Below are 23,311 nucleotides of genomic sequence, written 5' to 3'. Positions count from 1 at the left end.
TTCCGACATTGTTCATACCTCGCTAAATCCCAATCCGCAATGGCGCCGATTCCTTCCAGATATTTTGCCGTCCAAGCTTTGCTGATACTGATGTTCCAGTTCATCGTTCATCTTCTTATCTTCTGCCCCTGTAAAATGTAGGGTATTTAGGTCCCATGCAAATAAAAACCGCTGTGCAGAGGACAAAGCACCATCCCTCAAGACATAATGTGTAAAAGAGCAGATAGGTTTCCATAATAAATAGTTTTCTGTGTTTTCTCACTGTCCAAAAAAGAAAAACAGAAACAAAATACAAGTTTGCCTTATATTAGGATACAATGGGTTTCCCTTATATATATAGTGTAACTTAACAATGAATATGAATAAGTTTACTGGGATTGAATGCTGAGAATTGTGTTACCGGATTGGCATTCATGTGCTTCGTTAGCATCCGAATGAGGAGGAAAGTTTGTGGCGTTAAGCTTTTTTCGTGGCTGGATTGCTTCTTGTGAACAAGAAGGAATTCAGCACTGAACGCCACTTCTCATTCCAATGCTTCATCAGCCCATGAGAAAAAGAGAGAAAGAGAAAAATATGGGCTAATTTAATAAAAACTTTTGATGTATACAAACAGGGCTAAAAATTTCAACTAGCCAAGTGGAAATTTAATGGTTGCAAGTGTAAGTTAGTGAATGTTGAAGTCTGGTGGCATGTCGTAAGTAGAAAAGTTGGCACATTGCCTTCCTTTTGCAATTATGACAAACACACATTCTGGGCTCTGTGCTAAAACTATTATCTAAAGGTATAGTATATAGCCATGAAAGTGGAATGATATACTATTCCTCTAGGGCTGTAGAGACCCCATTAGTGCTTAGACTGTTACTTCTAAGAGGGTAAATGGGGCAGAGAGAGATTGCAGAGGAAAAGTGAACAGGGAGAAGAAGGAAGCGTTAAGAGAGAATGGAGAAAAAAAAAGAAAAAGAAAAAAAAGAGAAGAGATATACGAGAGGGGAAAGAAAGAGTGTAGAGAGAAGATACGACCTGAAATAGAAGAGAGAGGGTAAAGAGATTGCAGAGAAGGGAGCCGAGAAAGATTGTTAAAGGGACGTTATACACTCATTTTTTCTTTGCATAAATGTTTTGTAGATGATCTATTTATATAGCCCATAAAGTTTTTAAAAAAAATAAATGTATAGTTTTGCTTATTTTTAAATAACATTGCTCTTTTTTTCAGACTCCTAACCAAGCCCCAAAGTTTTATGTGAATACCGTCAGCTACCTTCTCCAGCTTGCTCCCGTTTGTGTAAAGGGTCTTTTCATATGCAAAAGAAGGGGGAGGGGGGGAGTGTCTTATTTGCCACTTGCAGTGGGCTTTCCAGCTACCTTTTCAACAGAGCCAAACTGACAGCTTCTAAGTAAGTTTTTAAACAGTTTTATACTGGATTTTTATATCAGTATCTGTGCATCTTATTCTTTATAGTAGTGTCTATTACATGCAGTTATATGAAAATGAGTGTATACTGTCCCTTTAACAGCGAGAAGAGAGAGATGATAATTATAAAAAAAAAAAATGTATATATCTCCATGTTTGCTATGACCTTCTATGACTGTCAGCACTCTCTGCATTCTCTCAGTTCAACAACTACCTTTTTCTATCCAGCTTTTGTCTTCCCTAGAACCTCTAGTTGATGTTTCTAACTGCTTTGAATGTATTTTTGTTCATTTATTACTGCATGTAGCATCATTTAATTTGCTACGGTATTAAATAAAAACAATATTACAAAAACGCAAAGAGGGGGTCAAGTAGTGGGTGTGGGTGGAATTAGAAGTTATGAGTAACATTTTGTCCTGGCTAGTATATTAGGACTTTACATTTTGAACCCTGCCACAAAGTTCGCAAGTAACATGCATTAGTTATTTGCTTCTAAGCAGTTAAAAATGAGGAAGAAACTTGCAGTGCTTTTCACTGCATATGGAGACGATCGTCCTACACACTAGTTAGAGAGCTAAAGTTTCTCCCTCCCTAACTAATATGTTTACAGACAGCTCTTCTGCCAGAGCCATCTGTGTAATGTGCAAACTACAAGCAGAAAAACAACAGTGCATTTAATTACGTTGTGCAGACACCGGAGAAACCTCTAACACTGCTTAACCTGGAGGGGGAGAAGGGGAGTGGAATTCCTGCAGAGATACAACAGAGGGCAGAAAGACACTATGAGTCCACAGATTTCATCCTTGCTTGTGGGATATTCACCTCCTGGTCAGCAGGAGGCGGCAAAGAGCACCACAGCAGAGCTGCTATATATAGCTCCTCCCTTCCTTCCCACTCCAGTCAGTCGACCGAAGTTAAGAAGAGAAAGGAAAAGCTAAGGTGCAGAGGTGTTTGAAGTTTACAAAAACGAATAACCTGTCTCAGAGAACAGGGCGGGCCGTGGACTCATCGTGTCTAAAAAGAAATAAATTTATCAGGTAAGCATAAATTTTCTTTTTAAAGACACGAGTCCACGGATTTCATCCTTACTTGTGGGATACAATACCAAAGCTAGAGTACACGGATGATAAGGAGGGACAAGACAGGGAACCTAAATGGAAGGCACCACTGCTTGAAGAGCCCTTTCTCCCAAAAACAGCCTCAGCCGAGGCAAAAGTATCAAATTTGTAAAATTTAAAAAAAGTGTGAAGAGAGGACCAAGTTGCAGCCTTGCAAATCTGTTCTACAGAAGCTTCATTTTTGAATGCCCATGAGGAAGCAACAGCCCTAGAGGAATGAGTCGTAACGCTCTCTTTCAGGAGGCTGCTGTCCAGCAGTCTCATATGCAAAATGTATGATACTCTTCAGCCAAAAAGAGAGGTAGCCGTAACTTTCTGACCCTTACGTTTCGCAGAGAAAACGACAAACAAAAGAAGACGACTGACGAAAGTCCTTAGTCGCTTGTAAATAAAATTTCAAAGCACGGACCACGTCCAAATTGTGTAAAAGCCGTTCCTTTAGAGAAGAAGGATTAGGACACAAGGAAGGAACAACAATCTCCTGATTAATGTTCCTGTTTGAAACAACCTTAGGAAGGAACCCTAGGTTAGTGCGTAAAACTACCTTATCCGAATGAAAAATAAGATAAGGAGAATTGTATTATAATGCCGAAAGTTCAGACACTCTTCGAGCTGAAGAAATGGCAACAAGAAATAAAACTTTCCAAGATAACAACTTAATATCTAAGGAATGCATAGGCTCAAACGGAACCCCTTGAAGAGCTTTAAGAACTAAATTCAGACTCCATGGAGGAGTAATTGGTTTAAATACAGGCCTGATTCTAACCAAAGCCTGACAAAAGGATTGAACATCTGGGACATCAGTCAGATGCTTGTGTAACAAAATAGATAAGGCAGAGATCTGAGCCTTTAGGGAACTTGCTGATAAACCCTTCTCCAATCCTTCTTGGAGAAAAGACAAAATTCTGGGAGTCCTTTAAATCCACTGAGGTCATAAATTGAAGGACGTACACTAAGAAAACTGTCTAGACTCTTGAGATCCAAAAAGTGGTCTGACATAGAAATACCCAGACCCTAAACCAGAATTGGAACAAGCACTGCCATATCTAAGAAGTCTTCTACAAAGAGTAAGACCGCCTCTCATTTAGTCTGATCTACAGATAATCTTGAAAAAGGAAAACCTTTTAACTCTACTTTGTATCCCTGGGATACTCTTACTATCACTCAGAGAGACCCTGAACATCTTGAACCCAAGCCTGAATGAAGGCGGAAAGTCTGCCCCTTACAAGGCCTGATCTCGGATCGAGGGCATGACCTTCATGCTGTCCTTGAATTAACAGCAAACTATTTGGATTTTTTTTTTTTTTTTTAATTCTTTAAAATGTCAAAAGAGAACATTTCGGCCAAGCCAGGTCCCAACAAGGCCTCCCTTTAAAGAAGACGCTAAAAACAGACCTAGAGCGTACGTCCGTAGAACAAGGCTCTAACCATAAGACTCTGTAAACTGGAACAGAGAAATCTTATAAAAATGCATGTATTGGGTACTGTTAAAGCGTGGGTAATGAACCACGCAGCTCATATAAAAGCCTCTATCCTGGATCTTATCCAGGGAAGTTACTGACTTAGTAGTTTCAGACAACGCATCAAACCAATATGCCGTCACACCAGTGACAGTAACAAAGTACACAGCTGGTTGTCATGAAAACCCTGGTGTACATCCCTATGCTATTTATTGCCCATAGGACCTCTGAAAAACCCAACTATCCTTTAAGGTTATAGTAGGAATCCTAGCTAAGCTGGAAACTACTCCTTCCACCCTAGGAAAGATTACCCAGCCTCCTTAGTTGAGATGGCTATGGGAAACACTTATTAGAATAGGAAATGCGCACTAGCATATATTACACCGACAGAGTCAGAGTCGCCCAGGGTAGCTAAAACCTCCTAAAGTAACAAATGGAGGAAATCAAGCTAAAAAACGAAATAAAAACCACCTGAGACTGAAAATCTCTTTCTGATAATCCCAAAGTATCTTCCTCCTTCTAGGTAACTGACAAGAACCATTCGGGATAATATCTACTGAATCAATCAAGTTTTTATTTTAAATGATTGAAAATAATTCCTCTAGAAATATCTTCAATCCTATGTAAAAACATATGTCTGCAATGCAGAATAATTCCGGGCAGGGATAAAAGAAGCGCAGAGCACTGCATGTGGGCCACAATTTGGATATTATAGGAGAAATTGAGACACAGCCTGACCATTTGTCAATTAGCTCTGGTACAGCAAAAGTCTTAGAAACAATAGGCCCAGAAAAAGTGAAAATGATATAATAAAAATTAACACATGAAAACGTTACTGTCTCTTTAAAATTTAAAATGTAACTCTTTAATTTCAAATTTAGAATTACATAGTCCCTGTAGCACCTAACTATCACTCAGCTAAACCTTGCTGAGGTGCCCATCTTCCCCAAAACGTTATGCTCTTTGGGTGCATAACGGCAACTAACATAAAACATCCAAGCTTTTAAAATAAAAGTCTGTTTGTGTTTGACAGTAACTCTAGCACATAACATCGATCTTTAAGATTTCAAATGCAGAGATACTAAATTCCCTCCAGTGTGAAGGAATTGAGGAATAGTTCACATTGTGTCACCCATAACCTCTAGGTTACATTGTAAGCTCTCTTTAAGCAGCACAGAAACTTTGTACAATGTCCTCTCCTTTTAGCTGAGAAATTGTTGTACAAATCGAGTGAGAGAGTTGTAACAGGACCGTAACGCAGCTCTAACGCTGTCCGGATCCACAACACACTGAGATAAATACTTCCCCCCCCCGATACTGAAGCAGCAGAGGAGGAAAAAAAACGTGCAGTTCACAAAACTTGCGCCACACGAAGCTCCACCCATCGTGGGCGTGACAATCATGTAGCTCCCGGTCACCATTAACAGATATAACTACGCCACCGGGAGCTAACAGAGCCCTCCTAAACTTGGGGTCAAACTTGGCTACCGCTTCATTATCGTAGCCTAGCAAATAAGTGTAATCCTACCACCTCTCTTTGGGTGCATAACCTGTTCAGATCATTTCACCCCCAGCTCAAGTGATCCTCAAAGTAAGCCTCCTTAGCCATCAAGGACGTAACAACCCTGGAGCTCCCGGTTGCTATTAACAGTGTTTTAAAACCACGGGAGCCAACTGAGCCTTCATAAACATGGGGACAATTTGGCTACCGCTTTTCCCACCATAGCTCTGCCAAACTAAAGGTTAAATAATATCACCCACTGAGTTCTATTTACCCTCAGCCCAAGTGATCCCCCACGTAAGTAAAACATTGCAAGCTCTCTCTGCTAAGAAGCTGCTGTCAAGAAAGTCCCTCCTATTACATATTGGAGTTCTTTCCAAATAAAGTGCTCCACTTCACTGAGATCCATTCTTGACCCAGAATAAAAAAGTCAGCACTTACCTTGAACTCTGCCCGACAGCAGGGCAGCTCAGCAGGTTTAGGAGGTCCTCTCCCTCCCATGGCCCTCCGGATAAAGATAAAGCCTGAGTTATCTCACTTAGGCTATCAGGGTTAGGGCAGCATAAATGTATGGGAGGCGCAGTGAGAATTATGTCCCACAAGTTCCCATTGCTTTAAAGCCACCAAACGCTCTACTGAAGAGACTGATATGGACTAAGGCTACACCCTAGAACAAAGCAGCACTCTGGCACTACTTTAATAATAATAATAATAATAAACTCTTAATCGAAGAATCTAAACTAACACCTCACTTTACCTCTTCCTATCACTAACGCAGGCAAAGAGAATGAGTGGAGTGGGAGGAGCTATATATAGCAGCTCTGCTGTGGTGCTCTTTGCCTCCTCCTGCTGACCAGGAGGTGAATATCCCACAAGTAAGGATGAAATCCGTGGACTCGTGTCTTTAAAAAGAAATAAGCTGTGAGTTTAACTGTTTCTGTGAATCTGCATCATTCCTGACGTTTGCATAGAGCAACCTCCTAGACTCCTTTAGTGTTTATAACAGATTATAATGCTTAAGCTACTTACTAGTTACCCACATTATTAGCTGTGCATTAAACTAGTTTTTATTTTTTCTCCGATTTATTTAAAAGTGGTCTTGTTTTTAGTATAAAAAAAAAAATTCCTCCTGCACTGCCGTTTTTTCTGCTTGTAGTTTGCACAAAGACATTACACAGATAGCTCCAGAAGGGCTGTCTGTAAATATACTAGTTAGAGAGCTAGAGTTTCTCCCTCACTCCCTAAGTAGTGTGTAGGACGATCGTCTCCAGATGCAGTGAAAGCACTGCAAGTTTCGTCCTCATTTTAACCGTCTAGAAGCAAAACAACTAATGCATGTTAATTGCAAACTTTGTAAACATCAAAAGTTTTATTAAATTAGCACATATTTTCTTTTTCGTGTATACTGTCCCTTTAAACAGCACTGTGCTCTGGCTGCACTGTGCAAGTATTCCTTAACACAGTGCGCCCAGAGTGAAGCGCTGTTTGAAGAGAAAAGTCAAATACAGAGCAGAGCTGCAAAAGCAACAGTGGATTGATTGATGACCGCCAATTCTTTATTGTAAATAACCTAATTTAAAAGCTGAATTGCATTTAAAAATGACCGGTAGAAAATTTTTCACTAACTAAAGTTCTCATTGCAGAAAGTGAAAGAAGTTCTGTCTGTGGGTAGAAGGTAATTTTTTCTGTGTTGCATCTGAAATAGGGTATATTAAAATATATTACGGCTTGTTTTATCCAAACTTTAAAAGGCTATAAAAGTGCAAATACAAAGCCATGTATTGTGCGGTATGTCTGACAGCAGATACCATGTACAAGTGGGATGCGTCTGTATGTGGTCTAAGTATAGTCAGGGCGTCGTGTCGCGTGCACAGGAAAAGTGATCACAATTGCACCAATATGAATAAAAAAATCACTTTTTTTGTAACGTACATAATATTGCAAGGTGCTTTACAATGCAAAGGCAGTAAATTTCCATTTAGTTACACATTAGTCTGGTTCTAGCTTATAAAAAAAACAAACAACTAAAAGCATTTAGTTAGCTTAACGCTTTTTGTTTTGTCAACCCTATGACAAAAATAACTGTATAAATGAGGTTCAGTAAATATACGTGTCCTTGCTAAAGCACATTATCTGTAAAAGACTTCACAAGCAAAAGATGTACTGACCTGATCTGAAATGAGATGTTGATTTGTGATCTCCAATCACGAGACGCCCAGTGTGCTCCTTCTGGAAATACATAAGTATAAATCAATAAATCATACTGGTTTTCCTTTAAAGAATATTATATCTGATGAAAAGAGGACGATAGCAGTCAAATACAACAAAGCCATTTATATGGTTAATTAAATCCCAAATATTAGTTCTGTTACATCTGTGGCTTGCAAACATGTATTGTATACATTGATATCAGTTTACAGGTCATTTATGGATTAATACTACGCACAGTAGTAAACTATGCAGTTTAAAAGACATGAAAGTTGCTGACTTCTCGGCTTTATTGATCTTGACATTCTTGAAATGTGCATGAATCATCATTTCCTCATTAGAATAAGCTTATCCTTAAAAGGGACGACACTAAACCAACTTTTTTTTCTCATGATTCAGATAGAGCCGGCAATTTTTAAGCAACGTTCTAATTTACTCCTATTACCAATTTTTCTTCATTCTCTTGGTATCTTTATTTGAAACAGCAGGAATGTAGGCTTAGGAGCCGGAGCATTTTTCGTTCAGTACCTGGGTAGTGCTTGCTGATTGGTGACACTACATGCTGCACAGTGTACGCACATAATACACACAGGCGCACTTGAACTTTGAATTTGGAATAGAAATGCAATGAAAAAAAAGTCCCGTTACACCCTCACCAAAAAAATATTATGGCCAAAAATGTAGCCAACAATCAGCAAGCGCTAGCCATGGTGCTGAACCAAAAATAAGCCAGCTCCTGGTTTTTCAAATAAAGATAGCAAGAGAACGAAGAAGAAAACAGGAGTAAATGAGAAAGTTGCTGATCTATCTGAATCCTGAGAAAAAAAATTGGGTTTCAAATCCCTTTAAATGGACATAAAACCCAAATATTGTTTTTTCACGATTCAGACAGAATATACAATTTTAAACAACTTTCCAATTTATTTCTATTAACACATTTGCTTCATTCCAGTGGCGTATTTAGGTCTTGCGCTGCACTAGGCACTCAAAATTCTGCTGCAAAGGTTTTAGGCCTTTTTTTAGTCATTTTTTTCATGGCATTTCCCAAATAAAGGTTCATGTTCAAGTGCGCCTGTGTGCATTATGTGTGTGTAGTGTAGCATGTAGTGCAACTCAAAAAAGTGCTGCCCCCTCCCAAGGCCAAAACACGCCCCTGCTTCATTCTCATGTTATCCTTTGTTGAAGGAGCAGGCATGCACTACTGGGAGCTACCTGGAAACATCTGTAGAGCCAATGACAAGGCATATATGTGCAGCCACCAATCAGCCGCTAGCTCCCAGTAGTGCCTTGGAAAGTGGTTTAAAACTGCGTGCACCATCTGAATTATGAGAGAGATAGCCTCTACATCTATAGGAGTTATTTCCAACGAATTCAAGAAGCAGCTTGCCACAATCTTCATCACAATTGAATTGTAACTTATACACTTTATTCCTTGTCTGTAAGAGATCAGACCTATTGGAGGACTCATCAGTCGGACTGATAAGTGTTTTATTCTTTTGCATAACACTAATTGAATATTATTCATATTTAAAGCACTGTATTTGATAGTTTTATATATGTTTGTTTAGGATTTTGATGTAGCGACTGATGGTTGCACATAGGTGTTTCATTATCACCTTTTGTATAACTGTTGATATTACAATTTATTTAATCACTAACTTATACACTGGAGTAATAATAACTAATATATCCGATTATACAGTGTATACGCAATTTTACATTATTTATAGGTGTACACAACCACATTGTTGTACATATAAGATTTATTTTATATTTGTTAGGCGCATCCGATTTTACATTTATATGTTATTTAGGACTATCTGAATTATGAAGGTTTAAATTTGACTTTACAGTCCCTTTAGTGGATCAATTTTCCACATAAAGAAACAGCTTGCTCTGCTTACAAACTTTGGTTATGTGTATATTTTTGCACAATAAGCTCTTTCAAATTAAATTTAACGTTAAGAATTGAAGTTAAAGTTTAAGAGTTTGATAACAAAAGTCACCTCTTTACCCCCTTCACTACTGGGACTTTCAGAGAAAAACTTGCCCAAAATACAGGAAAATTTTCAGCATTTTTGTTATTATTCCATCTCCATTTAAAACAGAAAAAGAGCCTTGCTTTTTTTTTTATTTACATGTCAAAATGATAAGCTTCTCTGGGATCCCCTTTGTTCAGAAATAGCAGACATATGGTTTTGCCATTGCTTTTCGGTAATTAGAAGGTCACTAATTGCAGCCGTGCACCTCACTTCCATTATTCCCGGCATTGAATGAGATTTATCAGGTAGCTTGTAAGGAAAATTTTATCTTTAGTGTAGAGATTACCCTTCCCTCCTGACACCTCCTACCCCCTGATGCCTACCTGATCCCTCCAAATAGCTCTCTTCCCTCCCCCACTGGTCACCCCATCTTAGGTACTGGCAGACAGTCTGCCAATAAAAAAACAAAAAAAAAAAACCTTTATTTTAATAACATTTTATTTTTCTGCAGTGTAGAAAACCAACCTCCCTGATTCCCCCCCACCAAAAAAAAAATAAAAAAAAAAATCTCTCTAATCCTTCCCCCTCTAACTATTGCTGCCATCTTAAGTACTGGCAGCTGTCTGCCAGTACCTATAAACCCTTTTTTATTTTTATTTTTTTTCTGTAGTGTAGTGGTCCCCCCCTCCCGCGATCGCCATTTATTGGCCACCCAAACACCTTTTCAGTAGTGTAGCTGCCCCATCCCTCCCGGTCCCTTTATTTTAAAAAAAAAATCTGTAGCGTAGGGCCCTCCCAAACGCTCCACCCTCCTCTGCTGAGCCGCCCAGCCGCCACCCACCGGCACCAGAAAATGATAATTACAGACTTTGACACAATGTCACCGTCTGTAAGAATCAGGCATCTGCCTCATATGGAACCGGAACACAGATTGTGCTCCGGTTCCATATGCGGCAGATGCCTGGAGCTTCAGGAACTCCAGCTGTCGGCTGTAACTCAACAGCCGAGAGTGCTGGAGATTCCTAAAGCTCAGACGTATATATACACCTCTTGCAGTACGATAGGCAAAGTACTGCAAGATATAGATAGATACACACATATGTCTATTTGGGTGAAAGGGTTAAACAATAGTTTTAATAAAACTAATATAAACATCAGTAAAGTGGGTTGTTAAATACCAACGTTTTAGTTACTTTTCACTGTCTCACTGGGCGAATAACAATTGTATTAATGGGACATTCAACTGCTGTACCCAAATAGAAAAGCAGGGTTACTACTAACAGGCTTCAAAGCCAGATTTCTTCTTATAAAAGTAAAAAACACTTTCACAAGATGAAATCTGGCTCCAAAAAGTGCTGCCATTCTCTTATTTAACCCGTTACTGGTGCCAGTTAAGTTCCACATCTTCACACTGGATGTCACCATCTTGAAACTTAGGTATTCTTGCACTCTGTGACCCAGTGTTAAAAAGATGGCTGGGTCTGCTGAGAAATGGTCTAAAACAAATGAAGATGAGCCTCGCTGTAAAGATAAGTGGTGATGTGCCTTTCATAGGAAAGTATAGGTCTCATTGCCTACGAACACCTCGCCGGTGAATACAAATCTCAGAAATATGGAGGGGGTACAGTTTATAATCATAACGTGCATTTCATAAATATTTAAATGGTTTATTGTGGTGTACTTGGAAGAATATGATAAATATTTGGCAAAATGGTACATTGATACAAATTTGAGGCTAGGAAATATCCAAACACAATGCTGCACGCTTAAATTCTCCCTACCAGCGTGTAATGGCGCTATTGTTGCCTGGTAGCCTAAGGTAGGATTAGGGTGATCACTGATTTGTTGCACAGTCTGGCATTCAGGGGATTAATGGGAATTTGATTTCTCCCCTGCCGCAATCCCACTTGACATTTATGTGCAAGCAACATTGCTGCAGTCACATTTTCATTGTGGCAACACTTAGCCAGACAGTATTGCTGCTGAGACAATATTCGCAACAAAAAAACATGCTACATTAGAGGCAGTAATTAATGGAGAGATAAACAAACCTTTCCAGCTCCCATAAGCCTGAGAAATTTCTGCTTCCTTTCATCATCTCCTAAATCCGCCTGCTCCCAACTGCTATTTGAATGCTGCAAAACACAACAATAAAAAAACATTAAATACAGAAAAATTGCATAATCCATACATGCAGAGTAATAGCACTTACTTTTAAATTTCAAATTGTGCACTGCCTATTCTCAGATTTGGAAAAGCCACAATTGTCTGTTATATTACAGGAAAGGGGGCCAAATTAAACAGAAAAATATATTTCAATTTTTTTTTACATGCATTTTTTAACATTACAAAATTAAAGTGTTTACCACCCCTTTAAATGGATATGAAACTCTTTTTTCCTTTTATGATTCAGATAGAGTATGTGATTTAAAACAACTTTCTAATTTACCTCTTTTTTTTTTTTTTTTTTTTTATTCAAAAGCTTTATTGAACATAAAATCGCTGCATACAATGCAGAATTAAAACAGTTACATATGCAACAGTGTGGTAACAATGATTCCATATGCATGATACCGGATACATCTTTTCAACATATATGAGTTGTGGGTATATTTATCGTTCAATGAACAAGTTTAGGTTGCATAGGTAAGTTATTTAAACTAAGTGAGAGAGAAATTAAATCGAATAAGTAAATGAAAAAAATACAATAAACAATAGAAATGGGTGTATAAATATATATATATATATATATATATATATATATATATATATATATATATATATATATATATATATATATATATATATATATATATATATATATATATATATATATATATATATATATATACGTACATGGCTCCTGCAGAGGTGTAAACTGTTGTGTCGTTTATTATCGGGCTTTTGAAATGACCTTCTGTCCAGTTTAAGGTAATAATGAAGGCGTCTAGTCTGTCAGCTAAGGGCGGTCAGTGAATTTGAGTTTAAGAAGTGGATGTTCGGGTGGTGGTCTTGAGTGTGGGGAGTGTCTGATTAAGATATTCCTCCCACAAAAAGTATATAGAGTGATAGTCTGCTATTTGTTTGTTGCGAGTAAAGCGATATTTTTCTAGTTGGAGAGACTGAGTGGTTGTTTCTCTCCAGACATGGATAGATGGAAGTGTATTGCATTTCCAGTTTTTGGGAATTAGTCGCTTTGCCGAGTTTGTCATGACAGTGAGAGCTAGTCGGAGTTTGCAAGTTATTTTGGTAAATTTATTAAAGTTGAAAAACCAGATGTCGAGCTTGAGACTTAGAGATAGAACTTTTTCAAATTCTGATAGCTTCCCAATATGCTTGAGCTGTTGGGCACGTCCACCAGATGTGTGCAGGGGTGCCAATGTTTTGGCAACCTCTCCAGCACTCCGGTGAGTGTGTAGGGAAAATGGTGTGAAGCCGGTGGGGTGTGTAGTACCATCTATATAGTAACTTAACATTCATTTCCATTACATAAATGGATGAGGAAGATTTTGTCATGCAGGAGAAGTTTTTTTGCCATTCCTTTGGGGTTTGTGTAATGCCAATCTCTGTTTCCCATTTTTGTGTGTACGAGGGGAGGGACATGCTGCTCGGCTGCATAAGTAATTGGTATGTAAAAGATAGAAAGCCCTTGTGAAGGGTGTCATAAATACAGCTGCTTTCGAAACCAGTATAGGAGCGAAAAAGTAGTAGCTTATGTGGGTGTTTGACAAGGAAGTCTGTTAGTTGATGGTATTTAAACCATTCTGTGTGTATTTTGTCCAGGATGGGGGCGATATTCGGTTAAGGGTTTGATTTTCCCATTTTGAATGACTGTAAGGCAGGGAGAGGAGTTTATAATGTGGGGTGTTTGAGTTGTGTGGGTGGGAAATGGTATTGGAGAATCTGGATTTTCGCAAAGGGGTGTTAGCGGAGAGGGTACAGTTGAGATGTGGTTATATTGTTTTATGGATGTGTCCCACAATTTTAAAGTTTCTCTAGTGATTGTTGGTAGGCATGTAGGTAAGTTTCTTTTGGTGGGATGCAGCCAGCACTTGCTGCCAAAATGTGAAGTATGCGATAACAAGTGTTCTAAAAGAACCCATTCTTTGTGAACTGAATGTCTCCACCAGTGTATTATTATTCTGGTATAGAAGCTAGCCAGTCTGTATTGGATAAGGTTTGGGATCCCGAGGCCACCCAATTCCTTGGGACGATAGAGGGTGGCAGTAGCTATCCGAGGTCTTTTGTGTTGCCATATATAGGAGATGAAGGATTTTTGAAGGTTGTGTATTACAGATTTGGGGATTGGGATCGGTAGGGTTTGGAAGAGGTATAGTAGTTTGGGGAGGATAATCATTTTGACTGAGTTAATTCTGCCTAACCATGAGAGTGGTTTATTACTCCAGGAGCGCAGCATATTTTGTATTGAGTCAGCTATGGCTTTATAATTGGTGTCAAGTGTGACTTGTGTATGGGGGGAAATATACACTCCGAGGTATTTTATAGCACGCGGTTGTATGCGAAAGTGTACGAGTGCTTGTATTGCAGAGATTTCCTCTGTCTGTAATCCAAGTGGGAGCAATTCTGATTTGGTAATATTTATTTTGAAGTTTGAAGAATTGCCGTACAAGTGTAGTGTTTGAATGGGGGGGGGGGGGAGGAGTGAATCCTGGGGTCGTGTTAGTGTGAGAAAGAGGTCATCCGCGTATAAGGTAGCTTTACATTCCTGGTGAGCAATTGTGAACCCCTGTATGTCTGTATTGTGTCTAATATGTGATGCTAGAACCTCCATTGCAAGGATAAATAATATAGGGGAGAGGGGGCATCCCTGTCTCGTACCGTTTGTGATTGAGAATGGTTGGGACAAGGTATCGTTCAATTTTATTTTGGCTTGGGGGCTGTTGTAAAGGGAGAATATTTTTCCAGTGAAAATTGAGTTGAAGCCGAATTGTGTGAGTGTCTCCTTCAGAAATTGCGAGTTTAGCCTGTCAAAGGCTTTCTCCGCGTCCATAGAGATGAACACGGAGGGAATATGGTTAACTGCATGTTCCATTAATAATGGAATTTTGGTCGTATTATCTTTAGCCTCTCTAAGAGGAGTGAGACCAGCCTGATAAATATGTACGATTGTTGGGAGTATTGAGTTAATACGGGTGGCCAATATTTTAGCATAAAGTTTGATGTCTATGTTAAGAAGGGAGATTGGGCAGAAATTAGCGGGCGTTGTAGGGGGTTTACCTGGCTTTGGGATCACTACTACTTGTGCTTCTAGCATGGATTGGTGTCTGTTACCTCATTGAATAGTTGAGTGAGATAAGGGGAGAGTTGAGAAGAGAAGGTGTGATAATACTTTCCAGTGAAACCATCCGGTCCTGGGCTTTTCCCATTGTTAAGTGATTTTATGGCCGTGAGGAGTTCAGTTTGGGTAATGGGTTTGTTGAGGGTGTTAAGTTGGTCAGTTGTTATAGTGGGCAGATGTGTACTGGAGATATAAGAATTCAGATCTGGAGGAGGGCCTTGAGAATTTTTAGGGTGTGGGGGCAGTTAGGTGTTTGTATTTCGTTAATATAGGATTTCAATCTTTTTTTTTTTTTTTCAAGGCTCTTGCTAATAACTTGCCCGACCTGTTTTCGTAATAAAACATGCTGTTAGTTTTTGCGCGAAGCGTCTGGTATTCTATTTGTAGGAAACCGTCTAATGCTTGTTTAGCACTTTGTAAGTCTTCAGTATATCGGGGTTTGTAGGGGATTGTTTGTGGGCCAAGTCCAGACGGGCAAAGGTATCTGATAGCTCATTATATTGTTGTCAGGGTAGTTTTTGGAAGTGAGCATTCAATTTAATCAATTCGCCCCTGAGCACGCACTTGTGTGCTTCCCATATTGTATATTTGTTGGTTGTCGAAGGGGATATTCAGTTTAAAATATTCTTCAATGGTGTTAGTGAGTTTCTTAATTGTGTCTGGGTTGTTAAGAAGGGAGTTAACTAATTTCCACGTATATGATGTTAGAGGGGTGTTTGTCCATGATATGTTTAGTTTTACCGCCGAATGGTCTGACCATGATGTGGGGGAAATAACGCATCTGTTGACTAAGGCTAGGGCTGGTTGGTGAAAATGTAGTCTATGCGACTATATGTTCTGTTAGGGTGGGAAGAAAAAAAAAAAAGAAAAAAAAAAAAGGATATAGTCTCGGGTGTCCTGGTGGATAAAACGGCAGGTATCGTGAAGGTTAAGGTTTCTCAAACCTGTCCATAATACATTAGTGACCTTTTTTGATATCGCTATTGTGGGGTTGGAGCTGTCCTTAGTAGGGTGAATGGGGCCATTAAAATCTCCCGCAACAAAGATAGGTCTTTTTGCGATGTCTACAATGCGGTTAAATATTTGTTTAAAGAAAGGGGCTTGCTTTACATTTGGGGCGTAGATATTTATCAGGGTGATAGGTCTGCCATACAGCAGACCCACTAGGCCAAGAAATCGGCCTTCAGTGTCTTTAGAGGTTTGGATATGGGTGAAGGGAAGTGACTTATGCAATAAAATACTAACTCCACTTCTTTTTGAGGTGTTGGAGCTGTGATAGTGAGTGGTGAATGTTTTCCCAAAGTATTTGGGTTCCTTGTTTTTCTTAAAATGAGTCTCTTGTAAGAATAAGATGTCTACCTGTCTTTTTGAAAGGTCTAAAAGGGCTATAGATCTTTTGTGGGGTGAGCTGAGTCCCTTAGCATTTTGTGTGAGAAGGGTTTGTTTACGAGTTTCATCGTTCTTAATTTTAAACGACATGGTGTTTTTGCTGGGGTATGTTGTCTGGTTGTGTGTATGAGGTCATATAGAGCCCATAACATATATATCTTGTAAATGTGTGAGCATATTTCTGCAGGAGAAAAACATTCATTTAACAGGTGATAACAAATAGTATCTCGTAGCAAACATTATAACATTGTAAATCATGAAAAAAATTAACATGTTAACAAAAAAGAAAAAGTCTCTCTGCCTATTATAGGTCATAACAGAGTAGGTTGGGGGCAGTACCATAAAGGGCCCTGTAAATTCTGAGTATTTTAAATGATATTGGTTAGGAATCCTGAAGGGGGGGGGGGGAAGGTGAGGGAGGTAGGTCAGAGGGTAGGGTAGGAAGGAGAAAGGATAGGTGGGAAGGGGGGAGAGGGTGAGGAAAGCATTGTGGGAGAGGGGTTATTAAAGTTTGTCTTTGCTCTCACTCTGAAAATAGCAGGTGGTTATAAATTGCTGAGTTGTGAAAAGACAAGACTAAATAATGACCAGTACTTGCCTGTCCCGAGGGGGTGACATTGTCCAAAATATCAATCTATTTATTCAGTGATACTGAATTAGATGTAAAGAGTTCACGAGGGTGAATTTTCAGAGGGGGTCAAGCTGGTGGTGGGTTGCCTTCTTGTGGTGGTGTCTTTTGACTTGGCTTTCTTAGGAAGGGCTGTATGCCAGGACTCATTTGGATTGCTTCGTCCTTTGGAGATTTGTGAGTTCTGTGGTTCAGGTAGCGTTTCCATAGGGGGTTCAAGTCCAAGTGCTGTACAAAAAGTTTGAGTGTCCTCTGGAGTTCTGCAGATCACTCGATGTTGCTGCTAATGGTCCAAAGATGTGTTGGAAAACCCCATCTGTAGGGGATTCTCTTATTTCTTAGCAGGGTAGTAAGAGGTGAAAATTCCTTCCTGCGTTGTAAGGTGCGGGTTGATAAGTCTTGGAAGAATTGTAGGACCTCTGAATCTTACAGGCTGAATTTTGCGGGATTGTCGTAAAAGCATTTCTTTTTCTTGAAAGTTCTTTAGGTGGATCACAATATCCCGTGGCGGGGCTGAGTCAGGAGATTTTGGTCTCAAAGTTCTATGAGCTCTAACCCATAGAATATCCTCAGTATAGGAAGATTCTTTCAGATGTCGAAATAGATCCTGCAAATAAACTGGGAAATCCCTGGGCAAGACTGACTCTGGCACTCCTCTGATACGCATATTTTTGCGCCTGCTTCAATTCTCGAGGTCATCGAGCTTATCTTGAAGAGAAAGTATGGTCTCCTGTTGAGAGGTTACTTGGTCAGTTAGTTGCTGTACATCCTCTAATGGTTTCTTGGTTACTTTCAAGAGATTCAACTTGAAAACCTAAGGTGTGAATGTCCTGCTTTAAATCAGCCAGCTCCTCTCTAATACAGGAACGGACTATGTCCGCAATATCCTTTTTCGATGGTAAATTTTGTAAAAAAGAGGGAGAGAGCTGGCATTCAGCTGGTAAAGTTCTGTTTGGTTGAGATTCCTGTGACAGAGTTTGAAGAGTTTTGTCCCCAGTTTTAAGAGAGGCAGGAGGGGTATTCGTTGTGTCTGAACTATGTAGAAAAGAGGACATTAGGTTTGATTTCCCTGTGATAGACTTTGGTATTTTATCGTGTTTGATATTGCGTTTAGTCTCCATGTTGGACCAGGGAGTTCTTGGATCTGATTCTTGGATCTCTTGTGACAAGATTGTCTTATGCAATGTAACACTTATGAGGTGTATGCTGGTAGAAGAACTAGTCCTCAAAACAGACAAAAGGATTTTGTAATCACTGTTAATAAATGAAAGATGCACAGCAGTGGTATATTGCAGATGGAAGGGGTTAAGGTCTGCGCTGTAATCGCAGCAGCAAATTATAGAAAGGATGGCTTGATTTCCAGGCTGAGTTTAAAAGCCAAGCATTGAATATTTCTGTGGATTTGTTTTTCAAAAGAGCTGCAGAGTCAGTGGTTAAAGGCAGCTAAACTGTTATTTATTTCCTCTGATGTATATAAGGATATAGAAGGTATTAGAGCTGCAATTCCTGTTTTATTGATCAGGCATGGAAGATACGTTAGATTGTGCAGCTGGTCTGTAACCGGAGCTGTTCCTGTAGTAGGCCCAATCCCTAGGATCAATTTTTAGCAGGGGCCTGTAGAGGCCATGCAGTGGCTGATTATTAATTGTGGCCGGGTTACAGTTAGGGAATGGGCCTGTTTCTGTGTGGATGAGCTGGTATGTTAGGGTATATGAAAATTCTTACCCTGGAGGAAGCGGAGTTCCGGTGTAGGCCCAATTCCCGGGCTAAATTTTTGTTTCCGGTCTGACTCGAAAATCGGGTGCTGTTTTTCAGTCTTGAGGCCTTTCGTTTTAGGCTGTGAGCCTTCCTGGGAGCTTGGTTGTGGCCCCTGGTGACCAGTAAAGGGGTATATTTGTGGCCTGATGGCGGATGCGGCCTGAATTCGGTCCGGAGTGCTGAGTGTCTCTGGTTCAGGGGAGATGAAAAGATTATCCCTCTGGGTTGTTGCCACGGGCTTTAAAGGTGCTGGGGAATGTTGTAGGAGAGTTTAGGAGCAAGGACGGTCAGGATTCCTAATGATATAAGGGCCTTTACAGCGGAGCTCCGGACTTATGCTGCCATCTCTGCAGCTGCCGGCTCCGCCCCCCCCTCTAATTTACCTCTTATCAATTGTTCTTCATTATCTTAGTATCCTTTGTTAAAAAGCATGAACCTATGATTAGGAGACAGCTAATTTCCGGAACACTATATAGCAGCAATTTTGCAAGAATGTTATCCATTTGCAAGAGCACTAAATGGCAGCACTATTTCCTACCATTTAGTGTTCCAGACAGCTACCTAGGTATCTCTTCAACACAAAATACTATGGGAACAAAGCAAATTTGATAATAAAAGTTTTATTTATGAAATGGTTTGCTCTGTCTTAAAGGGTTACTTTCTGTTGTAATTTTTAAGCTAAACAACTAACATATTAAAGTTAATAAACATTAATTAAAACCTACTGACCTATATTTTCTCCAAAACGAAGTTTCATAACGTTCTAAAAGTTATATCTTTTATTCGCCGATGATGTCATGTTATCCGGCCCACTATTTCAGCACTGAGTGTTCAAAATACTTAAAGTGAATGTAAATTTTCCTGTTAGTAATAATAAATATTAATTCATCTTATCTGTATTAGCCAAACCGCTTTGTTTTTTTATTAAAAAGTTGAAAATCAAAGATTATATTTGATTTTTATACTTAGCTCCGTTTTTGCTTACAGCTCCTCCCATCCATTACTTCCCTGTTTCCTTCCTCATAACGTCTAGAGCGGTCCCACCCGCTCTATGACGTATTAGCAAAGCTCGTTCACGTTGTCTTATTTTTGTGCGCATGCGTTTACCTATAACTGAATGATTTGCGCATGCGTTAGTCAACATTATTGCGATCGCAAATATGTAATTAAATTATTTGAGTGGTGATCAACTCTAAGCTACATAGTATTCAATGAATGTTTCCATTCATTGAATACTTTTCCAGCAAGCAACAACTGCTTACTTGCTGTTCCGAGTCAATAGAGTAATGTTGTGGCTGCTGGCTTTTTATGCGCATGCGAACAGCGTGAACGCGCAGCGCTTGCTTCAAAATCCAGGTGGTTTGTTTACGCATGCGCATAGAAAATACGCATGCGCATAAAGTAAAAATGACGTTTGGAAAAAGGGGCTGGACGCCATGGGGTAAGGCCTAATTATTAGTTGAGTAAAGTGTCTATCAAAGTAATAAAAGCGGAACAAAATGGCGGGCGGAGGGAGAGAGCGAGACGAATATACATAGATAAGTATATAAATAGATCTAATATAATGTATTTAAAAAAACGATGAATTAAACTTATGCTATTTTTTGGAGATAAAGCTTTTGGCATTGTCAACTATCTGTGACTTTACATCCACTTTAAACCAATAACTTTGTGTTTAAAGCACCATTTTTAAACCTAGGCATTGGAAACGGATTGGTACATAGAAAATATTTACTTACAGTGGCCCTTTAATCACAAAATAACATGAGTGGGTTAATATCCCTTTAACATTAAATCCTGTGTTTTTTAAAAAAAAATATTTTCTCAGCCATAAAATCCTTAGGGTTGAATTCAGTGCTTTAAAAAGTACTGTGATGTGTGTGTCCCTAAAAAAGGAGTTAGTTTGGGGGGGTGTATAAGCCCTCCTCCCCTTATATACTTACAGGGGACCAGTGAATATAACTTGTTAATAGCACAATGCTTGCGAGACAGCTCGTATTACTGTAGTGAATATATCTTGTATATAACACAATGCTTGTGACACAGCTTGTATTACTGTAGTGAATATATCTTGTATATAACACAATGCTTGAGACACAGCTTGTATTACTGTAGTGAATATATCTTGTATATAACACAATGTTTGTGACACAGCTTGTATATACTGTAGTGAATATATCTTGTATATAACACAATGCTTGAGACACAGCTTGTATTACTGTAGTGAATATATCTTGTATAACAATGCTTGTGACACAGCTTGTATTATTGTAGTGAATATATCTTGTATATAACACAATGCTTGTGACACAGCTTGTATTACTGTAGTGAATATATCTTGTATATAACACAATGCTTGTGACACAGCTTGTATTACTGTAGTGTATATTGTATATAACATAATTAGGGTTGCCACCTCGGCCATGGTTTCCTGGACAGTTATGAGTTACACATGCTGCAGGGTGTGCAGAGGGGAACATGAATTGCACCCGTGCACAGCACATGAATAGTAATTCTTGACAGCACTATTCATGTTCTTCCCTGCACACCCTGCAGCATGTGTAACTCATAAGTGTCAAGGAAAGCATGGCTGAGGTGGCAACCCTAAACACAATGCTTGTGACACAGCTTGTATTACTGTGGTGAATATATCTTGTATATAACACAATGCTTGTGACACAGCTTGTATTACTGTGGTGAATATATCTTGTATATAACACAATGCTTGCATTACTGTGGTGAATATATCTTGTATATAACACAATGCTTGCATTACTGTGGTGAATATATCTAGTATATAACACAATGCTTGTGACACAGCTTGTATTACTGTAGTGAATATATCTTGTATATAACACAATGCTTGTGACACAGCTTGTATTACTGTAGTGAATATATCTTGTATATAACACAATGCTTGTGACACAGCTTGTATTACTGTAGTGAATATATCTTGTATATAACACAATGCTTGTGACACAGCTTGTATATACTGTAGTGAATATATCTTGTATATAACACAATGCTTGTGACACAGCTTGTATATACTGTAGTGAATATATCTTGTATATAACACAATGTTTGTGACACAGCTTGTATATACTGTAGTGAATATATCTTGTATATAACAATGTTTGTGACACAGCTTGTATTACTGTAGTGAATATATCTTGTATATAACACAATGTTTGTGACACAGCTTGTATATACTGTAATGAATATATCTTGTATATAACACAATGTTTGTGACACAGCTTGTATATACTGTAGTGAATATATCTTGTATATAACACAATGCTTGTGACACAGCTTGTATATACTGTAGTGAATATATCTTGTATATAACACAATGTTTGTGACACAGCTTGTATTACTGTAGTGAATATATCTTGTATATAACAATGCTTGTGACACAGCTTGTATTACTGTAGTGAATATATCATGTATATAACACAATGCTTGTGACACAGCTTGTATTACTGTAGTGAATATATCTTGTATATAACACAATGCTTGTGACACAGCTTGTATTACTGTAGTGAATATATCTTGTATATAACACAATGCTTGTGACACAGCTTGTATTACTGTAGTGAATATATCTTGTATATAACACAATGTTTGTGACACAGCTTGTATTACTGTAGTGAATATATCTTGTATATAACACAATGCTTGTGACACAGCTTGTATTACTGTAGTGAATATATCTTGTATATAACACAATGCTTGTGACACAGCTTGTATTACTGTAGTGAATATATCTTGTATATAACACAATGCTTGAGACACAGCTTGTATTACTGTAGTGAATATATCTTGTATATAACACAATGTTTGTGACACAGCTTGTATTACTGTAGTGAATATATCTTGTATATAACACAATGTTTGTGACACAGCTTGTATTACTGTAGTGAATATATCTTGTATATAACACAATGCTTGTGACACAGCTTGTATTACTGTAGTGAATATATCTTGTATATAACACAATGCTTGTGACACAGCTTGTATTACTGTAGTGAATATATCTTGTATATAACACAATGCTTGTGACACAGCTTGTATTACTGTAGTGAATATATCTTTTATATAACAATGCGTGTGACACAGCTTGTATTACTGTAGTGAATATATCTTGTATATAACAATGCTTGTGACACAGCTTGTATTATTGTAGTGAATATATCTTGTATATAACACAATGCTTGTGACACAGCTTGTATTACTGTAGTGAATATATCTTGTATATAACATAATTAAGGTTGCCACCTCGGCCATGTTTTCCTGGACAGTTATGAGTTACACATGCTGCAGGGTGTGCAGAGGGGAACATGAATTACATGAATAGTAATTCTTGACAGCACTATTCATGTTCTTCCCTGCACACCCTGCAGCATGTGTAACTCATAAGTGTCCAGGAAAGCATGGCTGAGGTGGCAACCCTAAACACAATGCTTGTGACACAGCTTGTATTACTGTAGTGAATATATCTTGTATATAACACAATGCTTGTGACACAGCTTGTATTACTGTAGTGAATATATCTTGTAT

The 23,311-nt window shown here is 38.7% G+C and overlaps 1 protein-coding gene across 1 annotated transcript in view; it reads right to left on the bottom strand.

Moving 5' to 3' along the window:
- The window catches only part of C7H11orf58 (chromosome 7 C11orf58 homolog), a 62,079-nt gene that overhangs the window by 19,434 nt on the left and 19,334 nt on the right, over window positions 1-23,311 (bottom strand). The window contains exons 2-4 of the mRNA XM_053720628.1: window positions 11,732-11,815; window positions 7,659-7,719; window positions 19-128 (exon numbers count right to left, since the gene is read on the bottom strand). Of these exons, the coding sequence (XP_053576603.1) occupies window positions 19-128; window positions 7,659-7,719; window positions 11,732-11,815 (255 nt within the window). The remainder of the gene's footprint in view (window positions 1-18; window positions 129-7,658; window positions 7,720-11,731; window positions 11,816-23,311) is intronic.

This window comes from Bombina bombina, chromosome 7 (assembly GCF_027579735.1).
Source record: "Bombina bombina isolate aBomBom1 chromosome 7, aBomBom1.pri, whole genome shotgun sequence".
In the NCBI taxonomy this organism is placed as follows: domain Eukaryota; kingdom Metazoa; phylum Chordata; class Amphibia; order Anura; family Bombinatoridae; genus Bombina; species Bombina bombina.
The sequence above is the reverse complement of the archived record's forward strand: the minus strand, read 5'-3'. Positions and strand labels throughout refer to the sequence as shown.